The sequence below is a fragment of the Melospiza melodia genome, chromosome 28 (assembly GCF_035770615.1).
Source record: "Melospiza melodia melodia isolate bMelMel2 chromosome 28, bMelMel2.pri, whole genome shotgun sequence".
Taxonomy (NCBI): Eukaryota; Metazoa; Chordata; class Aves; order Passeriformes; family Passerellidae; genus Melospiza; species Melospiza melodia.
Window position 1 is genome coordinate 6,491,417 of NC_086221.1, and position 18,463 is coordinate 6,509,879.

Consider the following 18,463-nt stretch of genomic DNA (forward strand, 5'->3'; position numbering starts at 1 on the left):
TCTGGAGCCACCATGTCCCCCTCAAGCCACCACGTCCTTCTGGAGCCACCATGCCCCCTTGGAGTCACCTTGTCCCCCCTGGAGCTACCATGACCCCTGGAGCCACCATGTCCCCCAGGAGCCACCACTGGAACCACCGTGTCCCTTCTGGAGCCACCATGTCCCCTTGGAGTCACCATGTCCCACTGGAACCACCGTGTCCCTTCTGGAGACACCATGTCCCCTTGGAGCCACCGTGTCCCCCGCCGGAGGTGGCACCGTGGGGGCGTTCCCGGGCCGTTAATGATTCCCAGGATGACGTGGGGACTAAAGGGCTTTTCCAAGGGTCACCCTGCAAGCGGGGCCACCCTCGCCCGGGCCTCGCCCAGCCCCGTCACCGCCAACATGGTGGCCCTGAGCGACTTCCAGCGTAAGCAGGCACGGGGTGGTCGTGTCCCGGCTGGAATTCCTGTCCCGGCTGGAATTGGGGATCCGGGAGCTCCGTGGGGACCTTGGGCACATCCCAGTCCTGGCTGGGGATCCCCCCTGGATGGGGTGGTTGGGGGCAGGGAGGGGTGAGATGGAAAAGGGGATGGGCTGGGGAGATTCTCCAGGATCATGCAGGGATCATCTCCAGCTTTTCCTGGAGGGAAAGGGGAAAGGGAAAAGGGAAAGGGAAAGGGGAGAAAGGGGGAAGGGAAAGGGAAAGGGAAAGGGAAAGGGAAAGGGAAAGGGAAAGGGAAAGGGAAAGGGAAAGGGAAAGGGGAAAGAGGAAAGGGGAAAGGGGAAAGGGGAAAAGGGGGAAAGGGGAAAGGGGAAAGGAAAGGGGGAAAGGGGAAAGAGGGGGAAAGGGGAAAGGGGGAAGGAAGAAGGGGAAAAGGGGAAAGGAAAGGGGAAAGGGGAAAGGAAAAGGGGAAAGGGGAAAGGGAAAGGGGAAAAGGGAAAGGGAAAGGGAAAGGGGAAAGGAGAAAGGGGAAAGGCTGGGCAGGGATTTCCCGTGGAGTTTTCCTTTGTGGTTCCTGATTTATCCGATGCCCTTGGGGGTTTCTGGAGCACCAACGGCCTTCTCCAGGCCTGGCCTGGGTGTCAAGGCTGGTCCTGAGATTTGGGAGAAAAGCCCAAAGGGTATTTTTGGGAAGGAGCAGGACAGGGATGTGGCGGGATCCCAGGTGTGGAGCCTTTGCCTCTGCTCGCCCGTTTTCCACAGGGATCGGAGTGGGCCTGGTTGGCTTCGGCCTCTTCTTCCTCCTTTTTGGGATCCTCCTGTACTTCGACTCGGTGCTCCTGGCTTTTGGGAACGTGAGTAGGGCCGGCCTGGTGGTCCCCACAGCGGGATCAAGGAGCGGCCCCTGACCCTCTCCCCTCCCTCCTCCCAGCTCCTCTTCCTCTCTGGCTTGGTCTTCATCATCGGCTTCCGGAGGGACCTTCACCTTCTTCTCTCCAGCGGCCCAAGCTGAAGGGCACCAGCTTCTTCTTCGGGGGGCTCGTCGTGGTCCTCATGCGGTGGCCGATCCTGGGCATGCTGCTGGAGGCCTACGGCTTCATCTCCCTCTTCAGGTGCGGGATAGGATCCTGGGCATGGGATCCTGGGCATGGGATCCCTGGGATGAGATCCTTGGGACGGGATCTTGGGCATGGGATCATCAAAATGGGATCCCTGGGCATGGGATCCTGGGCATGGGATCCTGGGCATTGGGATCCTGGTCATGGGATCATCAAAATGGGATCCCTGGGATGGGATCCTTGGAATGGGATCTCTGGGGTCCTGGGCATGAGATCCTGGGATGGGATCCTAGGGATGGATCCTCATGATGGGATCCTCAGGATGAGATCTTTGGATGAAATCCCTGGGATGGGATCACTGTGGGATGGGGATCCCTGGGATGGGATCCTGGGCATGGCATCCTGAGCATGGGATCCCTGGGATGAGATCCTTGGGATGGGATCCTGGGGGTGAGATCACTGGGATGGGATCCTCAGGATGAGATCCTTGGGATGGGATCCCTGGGATGATCCCTTGGGATGGGATCCTGGGCATGGGGATCCCTGGGATCCTGGGGGATGAGATCACTGGGATGAGATCCTGGGCATGGGATCCCTGGGATGGGATCCTTGGGATGAAATCCCTGGATGGGATCCTTGGTGGGGCAATCCTCGGGAAGGGATCATCGGGATAGAGCCTGGGCTGGGGGATGCTCCCCAGAGCTCAGCAGAATCTTTTGTGTCCACACAGGACCTTCTTCCCAGTGGCTTTCGGGTTTTTGGGCTCGCTGGCAAACATCCCTCTGCTGAGCCAGGTGAGAGGGGGCTGGGGACCCCTCAGGGTGGGCAATGCCCAGCTGGGATCCATCCCCCTGTGCCCCTCATGGTGGGCAGTCTCCGGCTGGGATCTGTCCCCACGGATGGCATTGCACAGGAAATGTCACCCGCGGTGTCCCCAGAGCTGACCGGGCGGATTTTCCCGCTAACCCCTGCTCTGTCCCTGTTGCAGCTCCTGCAGAAGATGGGGGACAGCGGCTCCATGGTGTGACCTGAGCAGTTCTGGGCTGAGTGGCTGCGATGGGACAGGGTGGGAGAGCCCCAGGTCTGGCTGTGCCCAAGAGCTGGGGACTCCTTTGTCCCCAGGACCCTCAGTGCTGGCCAGAGCCACCCCCCCAGCAGGGACAGTGTCCCCTCACTGTCCCACGGGGCTCCTGAGCCAGGCTCCGGGCTCCAAGGGGCTATACCAGGCTGGAATCTGGAATTCCTGCAGTTATTTAATTATTTTCTGTGAAAGATTTAATTTAATAAAAAAATATCTGAATGTGAGCTCGGACTCGGCTCCTTTCCTTTGGCTCAGGGCTTGTCCCAGCACTGGCACCTCCCGATGTCACCAGGAGGCATCGTGGCCATGGCTGGAGATGGCACAGGGACATCCCCCATGGCTGGAGATGGCACAGGGACATTCCCATGGCTGGAGATGGCACAGGGACATCCCCATGGCTGGAGGTGGCACAGGGACATTCCCATGGCTGAGGATGGCACAGGGACATTCTCATGGTTGAGGATGGCACAGGGACATTCCCATGGCTGGAGGTGACACAAACACATTTTCATGGTTGAGGATGGCACAGGAACATCCCCATGGCTGGAGGTGGCATGGGGACATTCCTTTGGCCAGCACTGGGGGTGGCCCAGGGCCCTCCCCATGGCAGGAGCTTCCCCAGTGTCACCCCAGGTGACTTTAAGGATTTTTTCCACCTGGCTGCTGAGGTTCCTGTCCCCAGGAGAGCAGGTTGGATCCTCGGCCTCTGCAGGGCTGACGTGCAGCCCAGCCAGGCTCCAGGAGCGCTGGTGAAGCTGGAGTTTAATTAAACTCAAAAGCAATCTCATCACAGCTGCTCCTCCTTAACGAGCGGGAATTAATTAACAGGTTTGAGCTGAACCTGTTTCCTCTGGAGCGCAATGGGAGCTGGTGGCTCTGTGTCTGTTGTCAACTGGCTGTGCCCGTTGTCACCCGGCTGTGCCCGTTGTCACCTGGCTGTGCCTGGGTGGCATTGAGGGATCCCAGAATCATGGAATGATTTGGGGTTTTAGGGATCTTCACACCCATCCCATCCCATCCCAATCCCATCCCATCCCATCCCATCCCATCCCATCCCATCCCCATCCCATCCCATCCCATCCCATTCCCTGCCATGGGACACCTTCCCTTACCCCAGGTTCCTCCAAACACCACCCAGACACTTTCTCCATTCCATCCTTCCCCATCTTCTCCAGGATCCTCCATTCCATCCCTCCCTATCTCATCTGGGATTCTAATCCCTCCCTATCTCCTCCAGGATCCTCCATTCCTTCCACCCCTTCTCCTCCAGGATCCTCCATTCCATCCCTCCCCATCTCCTCCAGGATCCTCCATTCCTTCCCTCCCTATCTCCTCCAGGATCCTCCATTCCTTCCACCCCATCTCCTCCAGGATCCTCCATTCCTTCCACACCATCTCCTCCAGGATCCTCCATTCCTTCCACCCCATTTTCTCCAGGATTCTCCATTCCATCCCTCCCTATCTCCTCCAGGATCCTCCATCCCTTCCCACCCTCCCAGTCCAGCTTCTCCAGGATCTTCCCTTCCTTCCATCCCTCCCCATCTCCTCCAGGATCCTCCACCCCTTCCCTTCCCTTCCTCCCACCTCATCCCCATCTCTCCAACCCACAAACCCATCCCCACCGTGCCTGTGTCCCCCAAACCCTGACGCCATTTTGGGGGTGTCCCGTCCCCCACAGCTTTTCCAGGCTGGGAAGGGCTGGGAGCTCCCTCCCCAGAGCTCCTCTCCGGAAGGATTTTCCCAGGAATGTTTTCCCCCCCTCCGGCTCTGTAAATCCTCTCTCTGGCAGGGTTTTGGTTTCAAGCACCAGCTCCGGGTTTGCCCTGACGTCAATCCCCGAATTCCCCCGGTGCTGGTGCCATCCAGAGCCTCCCCTAAGCCCTTCCCAAAAGTTGTTTTTACCCTGGAGCTTTTTGGCCACCCGGAATGAGGATCCTCACGAGCCTCCTGTGCTTTCACCAGCAGCAAAATCCTGGGTTAGGAAAGTGTGGAAAATACGAGGAAAGAGCAGAAATTCACCTCCTTTTTTCTGTGCTGCTGCTGCAAAAAATCCCTCAGGAAATCAAAGCTGTTTGGCCAAACTTCCCAATGATTTTGTTTGGAGTGGAAAGAGTTGAAAAAATTTGGATTTTATTTTAAGGAAAGCACCCACACAGCCTGGCAGGAGAGAAGAAGGAATTTTTCCGTGGGGAAGGCGATTGTTCCTCTCTGGGAAATGTTTTCCTTCCATTCTCCCTGAAAAACAGGCAGGAAAATAACTGGAAAATTTCCTGCTATTTCCAGAGGAGCTGCTCCTGGTGGGATCCATAATTGGATAAAACCCCAGGATTTTGGAGCAAGGTTCCCCACATGGACCCAGTGAGGGATTCTTGCCTTTCCCTGAAGCCCTGGAACCTCCTGTGCTTGAAAATTCCACCTAAGGGACGTTTTGGGGCTGCATGGGAAGAATTCAGGATCTTCCCTGCGGATCTGAAGGGCTGGGAGGGAGCTCAGCACTGTCCCAGAGCTGCCTGATGTCCCTGTCCCCTTCCTTTCCGTGTCCCTGTCCTTCTGACACCCCCAAAATCACTTTTCCAGGATTTTTAAGCCTTTTCCACCACAGCAGAGGGGACTGGGAAATTCCTTGGGGGGAAAGTGTCCCATGCTGGGGACGTCCCAAGAGCCCTGGAGCTGGGACAGCCACTCCAGTGGCCACCCCAGAGCAGCAGCCCTTGGCTCTCTGATGGATTTGGGGACTTCATTTTTCCCATTTTTCCTCTATTTCCCATCCCAACGGGGTTTTGGGGCCACCCCAGTGGCAGGGAAGGGTTGTGCCCCTCTGGTTCCCCCATCCCAGCTCATCCCACCCTGGATCCCCCACAGGAGAGGGACAAAGCCATGCCCACAATACCCCAAAATCCTCAGGATCCCACAGATGTGGCTGTTGTGGATCAGAAGGGGTTGGAAATTCAGATCCCCATTATTGAGAACCCCTTTTCCTTTTGAAACCCCAAATCCTCTGGGATCCCACAGATGTGGCTGTTGTGGATCAGAAGGGGTTGGAAATTCAGATCCCCATTATTGGGAACCCCTTTTCCTTTTGAATCCCCAAATCCTCAGGGATTTTGAAGCCCCAAATCCGCAGGGATCCCACAGATGTGGCCATGCCCAGAATACCCCAAAATCCTCAGGGATCCCACAGATGTGGCCATGCCCAGAATACCCCAAAATCCTCAAGGATCCCACAGATGTGGCTGTTGTGGATCAGAAGGGGTTGGAAATTCAGATCCCCATTATTGGGAACCCCTTTTCCTTTTGAGGCCCCAAATCCTCAGGGATTTTGAAGCCCCAAATCCGCAGGGATCCCACAGATGTGGCCATGCCCACAATACCCCAAATCCTCAGGGATCCCACAGATGTGGCTGGCCTGCATCAGAAGGGGCTGGAAATTCTGATCCCCACCAATGGGGACCCGTTTTCCTTTTGAAACCCCAAATTCTCAAGGTTCCCATAGATGTGGTCACACCCAGAATACCCCCAAATCCTCAGGGATCCCACAGATGCGGCTGTTGTGGATCAGAAGGGGTTGGAAATTCAGATCCCCATTATTGGGAACCCCTTTTCCTTTTGAAGCCCCAAATCCTCAGGGATTTTGAAGCCCCAAATCCGCAGGGATCCCACAGATGTGGCTGGCCTGGATCAGAAGGGGCTGGAAATTCTGATCCCCACCAATGGGGACCTGTTTTCCTTTTGAAACCCCAAATTCTCAAGGTTCCCATAGATGTGGCCATGCCCACAATACCCCAAAATCCTCCGGGATCAGATGTGGCTGCCCTGGATCAGAAGGGGTTGGAAATTCAGATCCCCATTATTGGGAACCCCTTTTCCTTTCGAAGCCCCAAATCCTCAGGGATCCCACAGATGTGGCTGCCCCGCATCAGAAGGGGCTGGGAATTCAGCTCCCCACAAACGGGGACCCCATTTTCTTTGAAGCCCTGCTGCACCCGAGGCTTTTCCTGTGGGGAACGGAGCTTGGCAGAGCCCGTGGGATGCCCGGGCAGGGATTTACAGCCGTGGGCTCCCTGCCAGCCCCTCTCAGCTCCTGACCCCGCTCCCTCCCCACAACCTGCCCGGCCACGAGGCTCCGGGCAGTGACGCAGGGACACGGGTCCTGCGTGGGAAAAGACGTCAGGGATGGGGGCAGAGCCCCGTGGGGCTGAGCCCTGGGGGCTGCCGGGGTCAGCAGAGCCCTGGCAGCCAAAATCCCGCCGGGAATGAGGCAGTAAATGTCCAGTTTTTGGGGGAATGTTGTTTGGAGTTTGTGGGGTGCGCCTTGGATTGGGGTGGCAGCAGGGCTCTGAGTAAATCCCATAAACAGGAGGGTGGTTGTGGGGTTGGGCTGGGGGGAAAATTTGTCCTCGGGGTTCTTCTAAGAACAAACCCCATAAACAGGAAGGTGATTGTGGGTCTGGGCTGGGGTGGGGGGGAATGTGGCCCCCTTCTGATCCAGGGCAGAGATGTCTGTGGGATCCCTGAGGATTTGGGGCTTCAAAAGGAAAACGGGTCCCAAATTATGGGGATCGGAATTTCCAGCCCCTTCTGATCCACAACAGCCACATCTGTGGGATCCTTGAGGATTTGGGGTATTCTGGGCATGGCCACACCTGTGGGATCCCAGAGGATTTGGGGTTTCAAAAGGAAAAGGGGTCCCAAATTATGGGGATCTGAATTTCCAGCCCCTTCTGATCCAGACCAGCCACATCTGTGGGATCCCAGAGGATTTGGGGTCCTCAGGGTTCACCGACGAACATTTTTATCGCCTTTGGTGTCATTTCCCACCGAGATTCCCGAGGCTGGGAGACCCTGGGAGCTGCAGGGATGATGCAGCACCCCCCACCCTGGGCTGGGCACTGCCAGGGGGGCACAGCAGCCTCAAGGGGGGGCTCAGGGGTGCAGCTGGAAGCTCCTGAGCAGTGTCTCCCATCTCAAACACCAGGATCTGACCCCGTAAGGAGCAGCTGGGGTGGGTTTGGCCATTCTCTGCTCTGAGCTCCAGGTCTGGTTTAACAGAGCTGGGCCTTGGGGGGTCCCCCAGAGCATCCCCCAAAAGGGCTGAGGGGGCTGGGGGGTCCTCACTCGGTGTCTCCATGGCCACCAGGGCTGAGTGTCCTTTGCCATCCCCATTCCCTTGGGGAAAATCCCACCTGCAAATGGAGTTTGGGGACATCTCCTTGGCCAGGACGTCACCCAGAGCTGTGCCACCACCCAGCACCCCCAGCAGCTCTCCCAGGTGGCACCAACAGGGATTTGTGCCCTTCAGGTGCAGTGCTGGGGAGTGGAGGAATTCGGGAGCAATGAACCCCGTGGGATGTGGGATCCAGCTCTGAAATACCCACAGCTCCCCTTGGCACGTTCCTGCCGGGCACAGGGGGCATCCTGGCCCTGCCACCCTCCATGGGCACTGCCCCAGCCACCCGCCCGGTGTTCTCCATGGCATTCCCAGCCTGCCCAGTGCTGTCCATGCCATCCCCAGTCTGATGGGCATTGTCCATGCCATTCCCAGTTTGCCCAGTTTGATCCATGGCCATTCCCAGTCTGCCCAGTGCCATCCATGGCATTCCCAGTTTGCCCAGTTCTATCCATGCCATTCCCAGTCAGATGGGCATTGTCCATGCCATTCCCAGTTTGCCCAGTTTGATCCATGCCATTCCCAGTCAGACGGGCATTATCCATGCCATTACCACCCTGCCCAGTGCCATCCATGCCATTCCCACCCTGCCCAGTTTGATCCATGCCATTCCCAGCCTGCCCAGTGCCATCCATGGCGTTCCCAGACTGATGGGTATTATCCATGGCATTCCCAGTTTTCCCAGTGCCATCCATGCCATTCCTGGTCTGCCCAGTGCCATCCATGCCATTCCCAGCCTGATGGGCATTATCCATGCCATTCCCAGTTTGCCCAGTTCGATCCATGCCATTCCCAGTGCTCTCCATGGCATTCCCAGTCTGCCCAGTGCCATCCATGCCATTCCTGGTCTGCCCAGTGCCCTCCATGCCATTCCCAGCCTGCCCAGTGCCATCCATGCCATTCCCGGTGCCCTCCCTGCCATTCCCAGCCCTGCCCCTGCCAGGGGAGGAGGATCCCGCAGGGATGGAGGATCCCGGGCTATAAAAGCTTCTTCCTCCCCTCCGGGAAAGGGACGGGACGGAGGCGGCGGCGGGGAGGGGACAGCGGGGACACGATGGCGGTGCCACCCAGCAGGAGGCTGCGGCGCTGCCTGCTGCTCCTGGCCGTCGCCTGGGGCGCCACCTTTGTCCCCTCGCCAGCGCAGGCTTTGCAGAGGTACCCGCAGCTGGTGGGACCCTCCCGGGGCTGTCCCCGCTTTCATTGCCGGGCTCTGCTCAGGAGGGTGAGGGGCTTTGCTGCTTCATCCTCATCCTCCTCCTCCTCCTCCTCTTCTGCCCTTCCTCACTCCTCTTCCTCGAGCACCGGTGGGACTCCACGAGCGCGGGGGTCTTTCCTAACTCAATTTAGGAGCGCTCTGAATCCCAAATGACGGAGTTTGGGGCCGGGCTCGGGGTCTGTGGGTGTCCCCAACGCACCTGGGGGTCCCCAACCCAGCTGGGGGTCCCCACCTCGCGGTGGGAGCAGTGGGGAGCTGCTGCCATCTAGAGCCACCAGGCTGGAGCTCCCGAGGCCGGGAATGCCGCTGGAAGCTGCCGGGGGGGTTGGGGGGATCCCCGGTTCCCCCCAGCTCTGTGCTGCCCCCAGGATCGCCCTGAGGCTGCGGGAGATGGGGGTGAAGGTCTTTCGTAACTTAAACCATTTAGGAGCACTCTGAATCCCAAATAACCGAGTTTGGGGCCGGGAGAGGGGACAGGGGGTGTCCCCAACCCACCTGGGGGTCCCCAACCCACCTGGGGGTCCCCAACCTGTGGTGGCAACTGTGGGGAGCTGCTGCCATGTGGAGCTGGAAGCTGCCGGGGGGATTGAGGGCGATCTCCCGGTGCCCCCCCAGCTCTGCCCCCGATATCCCCCCGATGCTGCCCCCCAGGATCGCCCTGCGGAGGATGCCCTCCATCCGCCAGACGCTGCAGGAGATGGGCGTGAAGGTGCGGGACGTGTTCCCGGAGCTGCGCCGGGCCACGCGCGGAGCAGGGGACGGTCCCCGCAACGGGACAGCTCCCACCCCGCTCACCAACTACCTGGATGTGAGTGTGGCCCTGCCCGATGTCACCGTGATGTCCCCCAGCAGCCCAGCTGGGCTCGGTGTGAGCCATGGGGTGCTCCCTGTCCCCCCCAGACCCAATATTTCGGCGAGATCAGCATCGGGACCCCCGCGCAGACCTTCAAGGTGGTTTTTGACACGGGCTCGGCCAACCTGTGGGTGCCATCCTACAAGTGCTCCCCACTCTACAGCGCCTGTGGTGAGTAAGGGGGGGCATTGCCGGGGCTGGGGGTGACCCCCCAGAATCTCACTGACCCCCCCCCCAAAACCTCAGTGTCCCCCCAAAACCTCAGTGACCCCCAGTGCTGCTCAGAGCGGGTTATGGGGTCTCGTTTCTGATGAGATTTTAACATGAGGGGTCTCTCTCTTGGTGTCCTGGCAGTGAGGTGGGGTGGACCATTATCCACCTCCCCCAGGGGGTTTTGGGGGGACAGAGGTGCTCTGTGCCCCTCTGGGATGTCCCTTCTCCCTGTCCCCAGTGTCCCACAGCCGCTACGACTCGTCCAAGTCGCGCACCTACATCGCCAACGGCACCGGCTTCGCCATCCGCTACGGCACCGGCAGCGTCAAAGGCGTCCTCAGCCAGGACATCGTCATGGTGAGCCCTGGAAGCCACAGAGCCCCCAGAATTCACACACCTGGGATCCACAGGACCCCCAAATCCACGCAGCTGGGATCCACAGAACCCCCAAAATTCACACACCTGGAGCCCACAGAATCCCCAAAATTCACACAACTGGGATCCACAAAGTCCCCAAAATCCACACAGCTAAAATCTGTAGAATCCCCAAAACCCACTGAGCCCCCAAATCCACACACCTGGGATCCATAGAAACCCCAAAATCCACACACCTGGGATCCACTGAGCCCCCAAATCCACACACCTGGGATCCACAGAGCCCCCAAATCCATACATTGGAACCCACAGAATCCCCAAATTCCACACACCTGGAATCCACAGAATCCCCAAACTTCACACATCTGGAACAACCCATAGAATCGCTGAATTCCACAAACCTAAAACCCCCAAAATCCACACACTGGATCCCACAGAATCCCCAAAACCCACACACCCGGAAATCACAGAATCCCCCAAAATCCACACACCCGGAAATCACAGAATCCTCCAAAATCCACACACCTGGAAATCACAGAATCCCCCAAAATCCACACACTGGATCCCACAGAATCCCCAAAACCCACACACCTGGAAATCACAGAATCCCCAAAACCCACACACCTGGAAATCACAGAATCCCCCAAAATCCACACACCCAGAGCCGCTGGCTCACCCAGGACACACACGGGGTTTTTTGAGGTATCACCCCTCCCATCACCCCACAAATTCCCCCCCGTGCCCTCCCGCAGGTGTCGGACATCCCGATCATCCAGGTGTTCGCCGAGGCCACGGCGCTGCCCGCCTTCCCCTTCATCTTCGCCAGGTTCGACGGCGTGCTGGGCATGGGCTACCCCAGCCAGGCCATCGATGGCATCACGCCCGTCTTCGACCGCATCCTGGCACAGCAGATCCTGCAGGAGGACGTGTTCTCCGTCTACTACAGCCGGTGGGGCTGAGGGGCACCCCCAAAAGGGGGTTGGGGTTGGGGGGTCACAGGATGGGTTGGTGGGTTGGAGGGATGGGAATGGGGATGGGGATGGAGTAGGAGGAAGGGAAGGGGTGGAGGGACCTGGAGGAGATGGGGAGGGATGGGATGGAGGGTCCTGGAGGAGATGGGGTGGGATGGGATGGGATGGGATGGGATGGGATGGGATGGGATGGCATAGAGGATCCTGGAAAAAATGGGGATGGAGGGAGATTGAGCATCATGAAGGAGATGGAGTGGGAGGGTGAGAAGGAATGGAGGATCCTGGAGAAGATGGGGTGGGATGGAATGGAGGATCCTGGAGAAGCTGGAGTGGGATGGAATGGAGGATTCCTGGAGGAGATGGGGTGGGATGGAATGGAGGATCCTGGAGAAGATGGGGTGGGATGGAATGGAGGATCCTGGAGAAGCTGGAGTGGGATGGAATGGAGGATCCTGGAGAAGCTGGAGTGGGATGGAATGGAGGATCCTGGAGAAGATGGGGTGGGATGGAATGGAGGATCCTGGAGAAGCTGGAGTGGGATGGAATGGAGGATCCTGGAGAAGATGGGGTGGGATGGGATGGAGGATCCTGGAGGAGATGGGGTGGGATGGGATGGAGGATCCTGGAGGAGATGGGGTGGGATGGGATGGGACGGGATGGGATGGCATAGAGGATCCTGGAAAAAATGGGGATGGAGGGAGATTGAGCATCATGAAGGAGATGGAGTGGGAGGGTGAGAAGGAATGGAGGATCCTGCAGAAGATGGGGTGGGATGGAATGGAGGATCCTGGAGAAGCTGGAGTGGGATGGAATGGAGGATTCCTGGAGGAGATGGGGTGGGATGGAATGGAGGATTCCTGGACAAGCTGGGATGGGAAGGAAAGGAGGATCCAGAAGGAGATGGGGAGGGATTGAATGGAGGATTCTGGAGGAAATGGAGTGGGATGGAATGGAGGATCCCTGGGGGAGATGGAATGGGAGGGTGGGAAGGAGATGGAGGATCCTGGAGGAGATGGGAGGGAAGGAATGGAGGATCCTGGAGGAGATGGGGAGGGATGGAATGGAGGATCCCCCGGGTCTCTGGGTGTCACCTGTGTCCCCTGGGCTCCCTGGGGACACGGGTGCCTCATGGAGCATCCCTCTCTTTGCAGCGCTTCCAAGTAAGAAGACCCAAAGCACGAGCGCCCTCCAGGCCACCCACTGCCAGCCCCCCCTGTCCCTCGGTGTCCCTCGGTGTCCCCCGGTGTCCCCTGGTCCCTCTGCCAGCTCCAGGATGTCCTGCCTGGGTTCTGCCCAACCTCAGGGGCCACCACGCCCAGCTGGAGCCCGTGTCACCTCACTGTCCCAGCTGCCGACAGGGCCAGCAGAGCCTCGGGGCTGTGGGGTTTTTGGGGAAAGGGGAATCAATTCCTGCCCGGGTGGGATTTTTGGGAAAAGGGGAATCATTCGCTCTGGGCTGGAATTTTTGGGGAATGGGGAATTTCTCTGTGACAGAGCTGGGATTTTTGGGGAAAGGGGAATGGCTTCTTGCCAAAACCGGGATTTTTTGGGAAAAGGGGAATCGCTGTCTCCAGGCTGGGATTTTGGGAGAAAGGGGAATTGCTCCTGACGGGATGAGATTTATAGGGAAAGGGGAATTGCTCTCTCCAGGTTGGGATTTTTGGGAAAAAGGGAATCACTCCTTGCCAGAAGTGGGATTTTTGGGAAAAGGGGAATTGTTCCTGCTGGGATGAGATTTCTGGGGAAAGGGGAATCGATCCCTGCCTGGGTGGGATTTTGGGGGGGAAGGGGAATCGCTCCCTCTGGGCTGGGATTTTTGGGAAAAGGGGAATTGCTCCACGCTGGGATGAGATTTTTGGGAAAAGGGGAATTGCTCCACGCTGGGATGAGATTTTTGGGGAAAAGGGGAATTGCTCCACGCTGGGATGAGATTTTTGGGAAAAAGGGGAATCCCTCCCGCTGTGTTTGGCACAGGAACGCTCCCCTGAAGCCCGGCGGGGAAATCATCCTGGGAGGCAGCGACCCAGCCTATTACACCGGCGACTTCCACTACCTGAACGTCAGCAGGAGCGGCTTCTGGCAGATCCGCATGAAGGGGTGAGGGCGGGGAGAGCCCGGCACGGCCCGGGTACCCCAAATCCCGGCATCTGAGATGGGAAAGGCCTTTGGGATCACCGAACTCGGTATTAGCCCAGCACTGGCAGGTTCAGGGCGGGATTTCGGGGGTTTCAGGGATGTTTTCCCTCCCCGTTTTTCTGGAGAGGAGGGGGGTGGGCTGCTCCAGGAGCCAGGAGCAGCTGGGAATGCAGAGGGGGTGGCACCGTGGGCTGAGATTCCACCGGGAGCTGCAGTTGGAAGAGTTTAAGCCGTGTCAGTCCTGCGGGAGGAGCTGGAACAATCCCGCTTTGTTTAATCAAAGAAAAAAAAACCAAAAAAAACCCAAAAATCCCCCAAAAAATCAGCCCTGCAAATGACGGAGCTCAGATCCCACCTTGGAAAAGCTGGGAGCAGCACGAGCCTGGTGGGGATGTGACATTCCTGGTGGCACCAGGGAACACTCGGGATGGACATGTCACTCCTCGGAGCACCCTTGGTGTCACCATGGGACATTTGGGTGGGATGTGACACTTCCAGGAACATCCTTGGTGTCACCATGGGATATTTGGGATGGAAGTGACATTCCTGGTGTCACCAGGGAGCACTCAGGATGGACATGTCACTCCTGGGAGCACCCTTGGTGTCACCAGGGGACATTTGGGATGGAAGTGACACTTCCAGGAACACCCTTGGTGTCACCACGGGAGATTTGGGATGGACATGTCACTCCTGGGAGCACCCTTGGTGTCACCATGGGACATTTGGGTGGGATGTGACATTCCTGGTGGCACCAGGGAACACTCGGGATGAGTGTGACACTCCCAGCAGCACCGAGGGTGTCACCAGGGATGCTTGGGTTGGATGTGACACTCCTGGGAGCACCCCTGGTGTCACCACAGGAGATTTGGGATGGAAGTGACACTTCCAGGAATACCCTTGGTGACACCAGGGCACACTTGGGATCAAATGACACTCCTGGGAGCACTCTTGGTGACACCAGGGGACATTTGGAGTGGAAGTGACACTCCTGGGAGTACCCTTGGTGTCACCATGGGACATTTGGGTGGGATGTGACACTTCCAGGAACACCCTTGGTGTCACCACAGGAGATTTGGGATGGACATGTCACTCCTGGGAGCACCCTTAGTGTCACCATGGGACATTTGGGATGCGTGTGACATTCCTGGGAGCACCCTTGGTGTCACCACAGGAGATTTGGGATGGAAGTGACATTCCCAGGAACATCCTTGGTGTCACCAGGCGACATTTGGGTGGGATGTGACATTCCTGGGAGCACCCTGGGTGTCACCAGGGGACATTTGGGATGGATGTGACATTCCCAGGAGCACCCTGGGGACACTCAGCGCCACCCCTCCCTCTCCAGGGTGTCTGTGGGAGCTGAGATCCTGTTCTGCAGGGAAGGCTGCTCGGTGGCCGTGGACACCGGAGCCTCCTACATCACCGGCCCTGCCGGCCCCGTGTCCGTGCTCATGAAAGCCATCGGGGCCACCGAGGTGGCCGAAGGAGAGGTGAGTGACAGCCACCCCCTCCCCGTGTCCCCGTGGCCGCCCGGCCCCGTCCCAGCGCTGTCCCCTCCCCGGCAGTACGTGGTGGACTGCGAGCAGGTGCCTCAGCTGCCCAACATCTCCTTCCACCTGGGAGGGAAGGTCTACGGCCTCAGCGGCCCGGCCTACGTGCTGCGGGTGAGTGTCCAAAACCAGCCCCAAAACGCTGCTCCTAAACCCTCCTGTGGGGTGGAGGCACCCACCCGAGCCAGGGTGAGCTGTCCCTGCGTCCTTGGGTGGTCTGGGGGGGATTTGGGGTCAGCCAGGGATGGGTTTTGGTGGGATTTGGATATCAGGAAAGGTTTTTCATGCTGGAACAGCGGGAAGGGGTTCACAGTGGGCAAATCCACGTTTTCCCGGCGTTCAGAAAATTCCATGGTCCCCCGAGCAAGGAGCACCGTGGCCGGGCAGGGGGTGACACTGGGACTGTCCCCCTGTCCCCTCCATCACCCCTGCAGCAATCCCAGCACTTCTGGGTGGCCCAAAGCACCGCAGGGAGGTCACCCCCAGGCACAGGGTGGGATTTTTTGGGGATTTTTGGGGCTGGCTGTGCAGTGAAGGAGCTGGTCCTGATGATCCTCATTCAGGATATTCCATGATCCCCAAACAAGGAGCACCGTGGCCGGGCAGGGGGTGACACTGGGACTGTCCCCCTGTCCCCTCCATCAGCCCTGCAGCAATCCCAGCACTTCTGGGGGGCTTTGCCAAACCCAGAGGAGCACAGGGAGGTCACCCCCAGGCACAGGGTGGGATTTTGGGGGCTGGATGTGCAGGGGAAGGAACCGGCCCCGACGATCCTCGTTAGGATATTCCGTGATCCCCAAGGAAGGAGCACTGTGGGGTGACACTGGGACTGTCCCGCTGTCCCCTCCATCACCCCGCGGGTCTCCTTCCTGCAGCAATCCCAGTACGGTGAGGACGTCTGCGTGGTGGCTTTCTCCGGGCTGGACATCCCCCCTCCGGCCGGTCCCCTCTGGATTTTGGGCGCCACCTTCATCGGTCACTACTACACCAAATTCGACCGGCGCCACAACCGCATCGGCTTCGCCACCGCCCGCTGAGGGCCGGGGGGCCGGGCTGGGGGCGCAGAACCGGCCTGGAGGATGCGGGGAGCAGTGAAAGAACATCAGCTCCCTGCCAGCTCTGCCACCTCCTCTCCAAACCTCGCTGTTCCCGCTCCCAAAGCCCCGCGGCGTTCCCGGGAGCCGAGCCTGGAGCGGGGCTGTGAATCCCAGCCGGATCCTCCGGGCGCTTTTAGGGCGATGTTCGACGGCAGGAGCAGCGCACAGCGCGGGGATTTGCTGCTGGTGCGGCTGAGGGACCTCTGGGACTGTTTGTTGTTCCTAAATCGGGGGTCATAATCGGTGTTCAAGGATGGTTTTAGCCGGTGTCAGCCCTGCCCTTCTTCGTGAGTTTGATATTAAACAATTTAAAGCACCAGGAGGATGAGAGAAGGGCTGGTCTTGCCGAGACGGGGGGGGTCGGATATTTATATTTAGGGAACTGGGCCACAAATGTCCCTGCGCCACCTCTTCATTTGTGCCCCTGCCACCCCATAAGGGTGCAACGCCCTCCCCAGCTCCTGTGGCCAAACCGAGGGCTCTGCAAAGCTCCTCCTGCAGCTGGGATGGTGACAGGAGCTCTGGCGTCCCCCTGGGGACAGGGACAGAGCTGTGCCACAGCTACCCTCCAAAGAGGGGACACTTCCTGCGGGTCTGTGTGACGCAGGATGGTGGCTCCCATCCCAGGGTCTGTTTTCATGAAAAATCAGAGGTTTTTCTCTGCCCTGGGTGTGGAGATGCCCCTGGAGGTGCCCCCTGTGCCAGCTGGCCTGGAGGGAGGGACAAGGCCCTCTCCCAGCTGGGGGGACATTCCCAGTTCCAGATCCCCGTGCCAGGGGAACACGGGCTGGCCTCCAGTTTGACCAGTTCAGGGGGCTGGGAGTGGGAAAGCTGCTCCTGGAGTGAATCAGGATCTCACCATGGAGGTGGCAGGAGCTCCTCGCCCTCGGAGCTGCAGAGCTGAGGAATTCCTGGTGCTGAGGAACCGCAGAGCTGACAATTCCCAGCACCGATAAATGCCCAGAGCTGGCAATTCCAGCACTTGTGAACCCCAGAGCTGACAACTTCAGTGCTGAGGAACCCCAGAGCTGACAATTCCCAGCACCAATAAATTCCCAGGCCTGACAATTCCAGCACCAATAAATTCCCAGAGCTGCCAATTCCAGCGCTGCCAAATTCCCAGAGCTGCCAAATCCCCTCTCAGCCTCAGGGATATTTGGGAAGGGGATCCCGTGGCTGCTGAGTGACCCTTCCAGCACCTCCCCCTAAGCTCCCAGCCCTTCATCCACCCCTCCCAGCCCAGATCCTCATCCTCTGGTAGCTCCAGAGCGAGAGGATGAGCCTGGGGCGGATGTTTGTCCTTCTCTGCAGCCTCTCCGTGCTGGGATGCACAACCCAGGAGCTCCGGGGATGGGAAAATTCTGGTTCAGGGCTCCGGGGATGGGAAAATTCTGGTTCCTTTGGGTGGGATGTGATTTTTTTTTCTTCTGTCATCTCCAGCGCCGGGATGGTGGCATTGGCTCTTTGGGGCCGTGGGGTGGAGGGAAGGGATGAATTTCTGCTCTCATCCAGCTTTTCCTGAGCCGCCCAGGAGCCGGGAAACAGCGGCAGGGAGGGATGGAACCATCAGAAAAGAGGGAATCTGCTGAGGTCAGGGCATCACATCCTTCTGTGATGCTTTGGCGAGAGTCTCCCCCTTCCTACAGGAGGGAAATCCCGCTTGGAAATATCCCTAACCTGAAAAACCCACCTGGAAATATCCCTAACCTGAAAAACCCACCTGGAAATATCCCTAACCTGAAAAACCCACCTGGAAACATCCCTAACCTGGAAAACCCACCTGGAAACATCCCAACCTGGAAAAACCCACCTGGAAATATCCCAACCTGGAAAAACCCACCTGGAAATATCCCAACCTGGAAATATCCCAACCTGGAAAAACCCACCTGGAAATATCCCAACCTGAAAAAAACCCACCTGGAAACATCCCTAACCTGAAAATCCCACCTGGAAATATCCCTAACCTGGAAAAATCCACCTGGAAATATCCCAGCCTAAAAAACCCACCTGGAAATATCCCAACCTGGAAAAATCCACCTGGAAACATCCCTAACCTGAAAAACCCACCTGGAAATATCCCAGCCTAAAAAACCGACCTGGAAATATCCCTAACCTGAAAAACCCACCTGGAAATATCCCAACCTGAAAATCCCACCTGGAAATATCCCAACCTGGAAAAACCCACCTGGAAATATCCCTAACCTGAAAAACCCACCTGGAAATATCCCAACCTGGAAAAACCCACCTGGAAACATCCCAACCTGAAAATCCCACCTGGAAATATCCCAACCTCCTCTGCCCGGCTCTCCACAGTCTGGAGAA

At 58.2% G+C, this 18,463-nt stretch overlaps 2 protein-coding genes across 2 annotated transcripts; both read left to right on the top strand.

Moving 5' to 3' along the window:
* The first annotated feature begins 331 nt into the window (after nt 1-331).
* Nucleotides 332-2,787, top strand: GOLT1A (golgi transport 1A). Its single transcript, XM_063177956.1, is given in 7 exon segments — nt 332-409; nt 1,187-1,278; nt 1,356-1,400; nt 1,402-1,416; nt 1,418-1,536; nt 2,213-2,276; nt 2,471-2,787. Coding segments are annotated over 7 exon segments (399 nt in total). The 5' UTR covers nt 332-384; the 3' UTR covers nt 2,510-2,787.
* Nucleotides 2,788-8,659: 5,872 nt separating this feature from the next.
* REN (renin) lies at nt 8,660-16,081 on the top strand. The gene is made up of 10 exons (XM_063177970.1): nt 8,660-8,885; nt 9,598-9,754; nt 9,847-9,970; nt 10,251-10,369; nt 11,140-11,336; nt 12,510-12,518; nt 13,333-13,455; nt 14,840-14,984; nt 15,060-15,158; nt 15,920-16,081. Exons 1-10 carry the CDS (start codon nt 8,785-8,787, stop codon nt 16,079-16,081), a joined length of 1,236 nt encoding a protein of 411 aa, XP_063034040.1. The 5' UTR covers nt 8,660-8,784.
* The last annotated feature ends 2,382 nt before the right edge of the window (nt 16,082-18,463 follow it).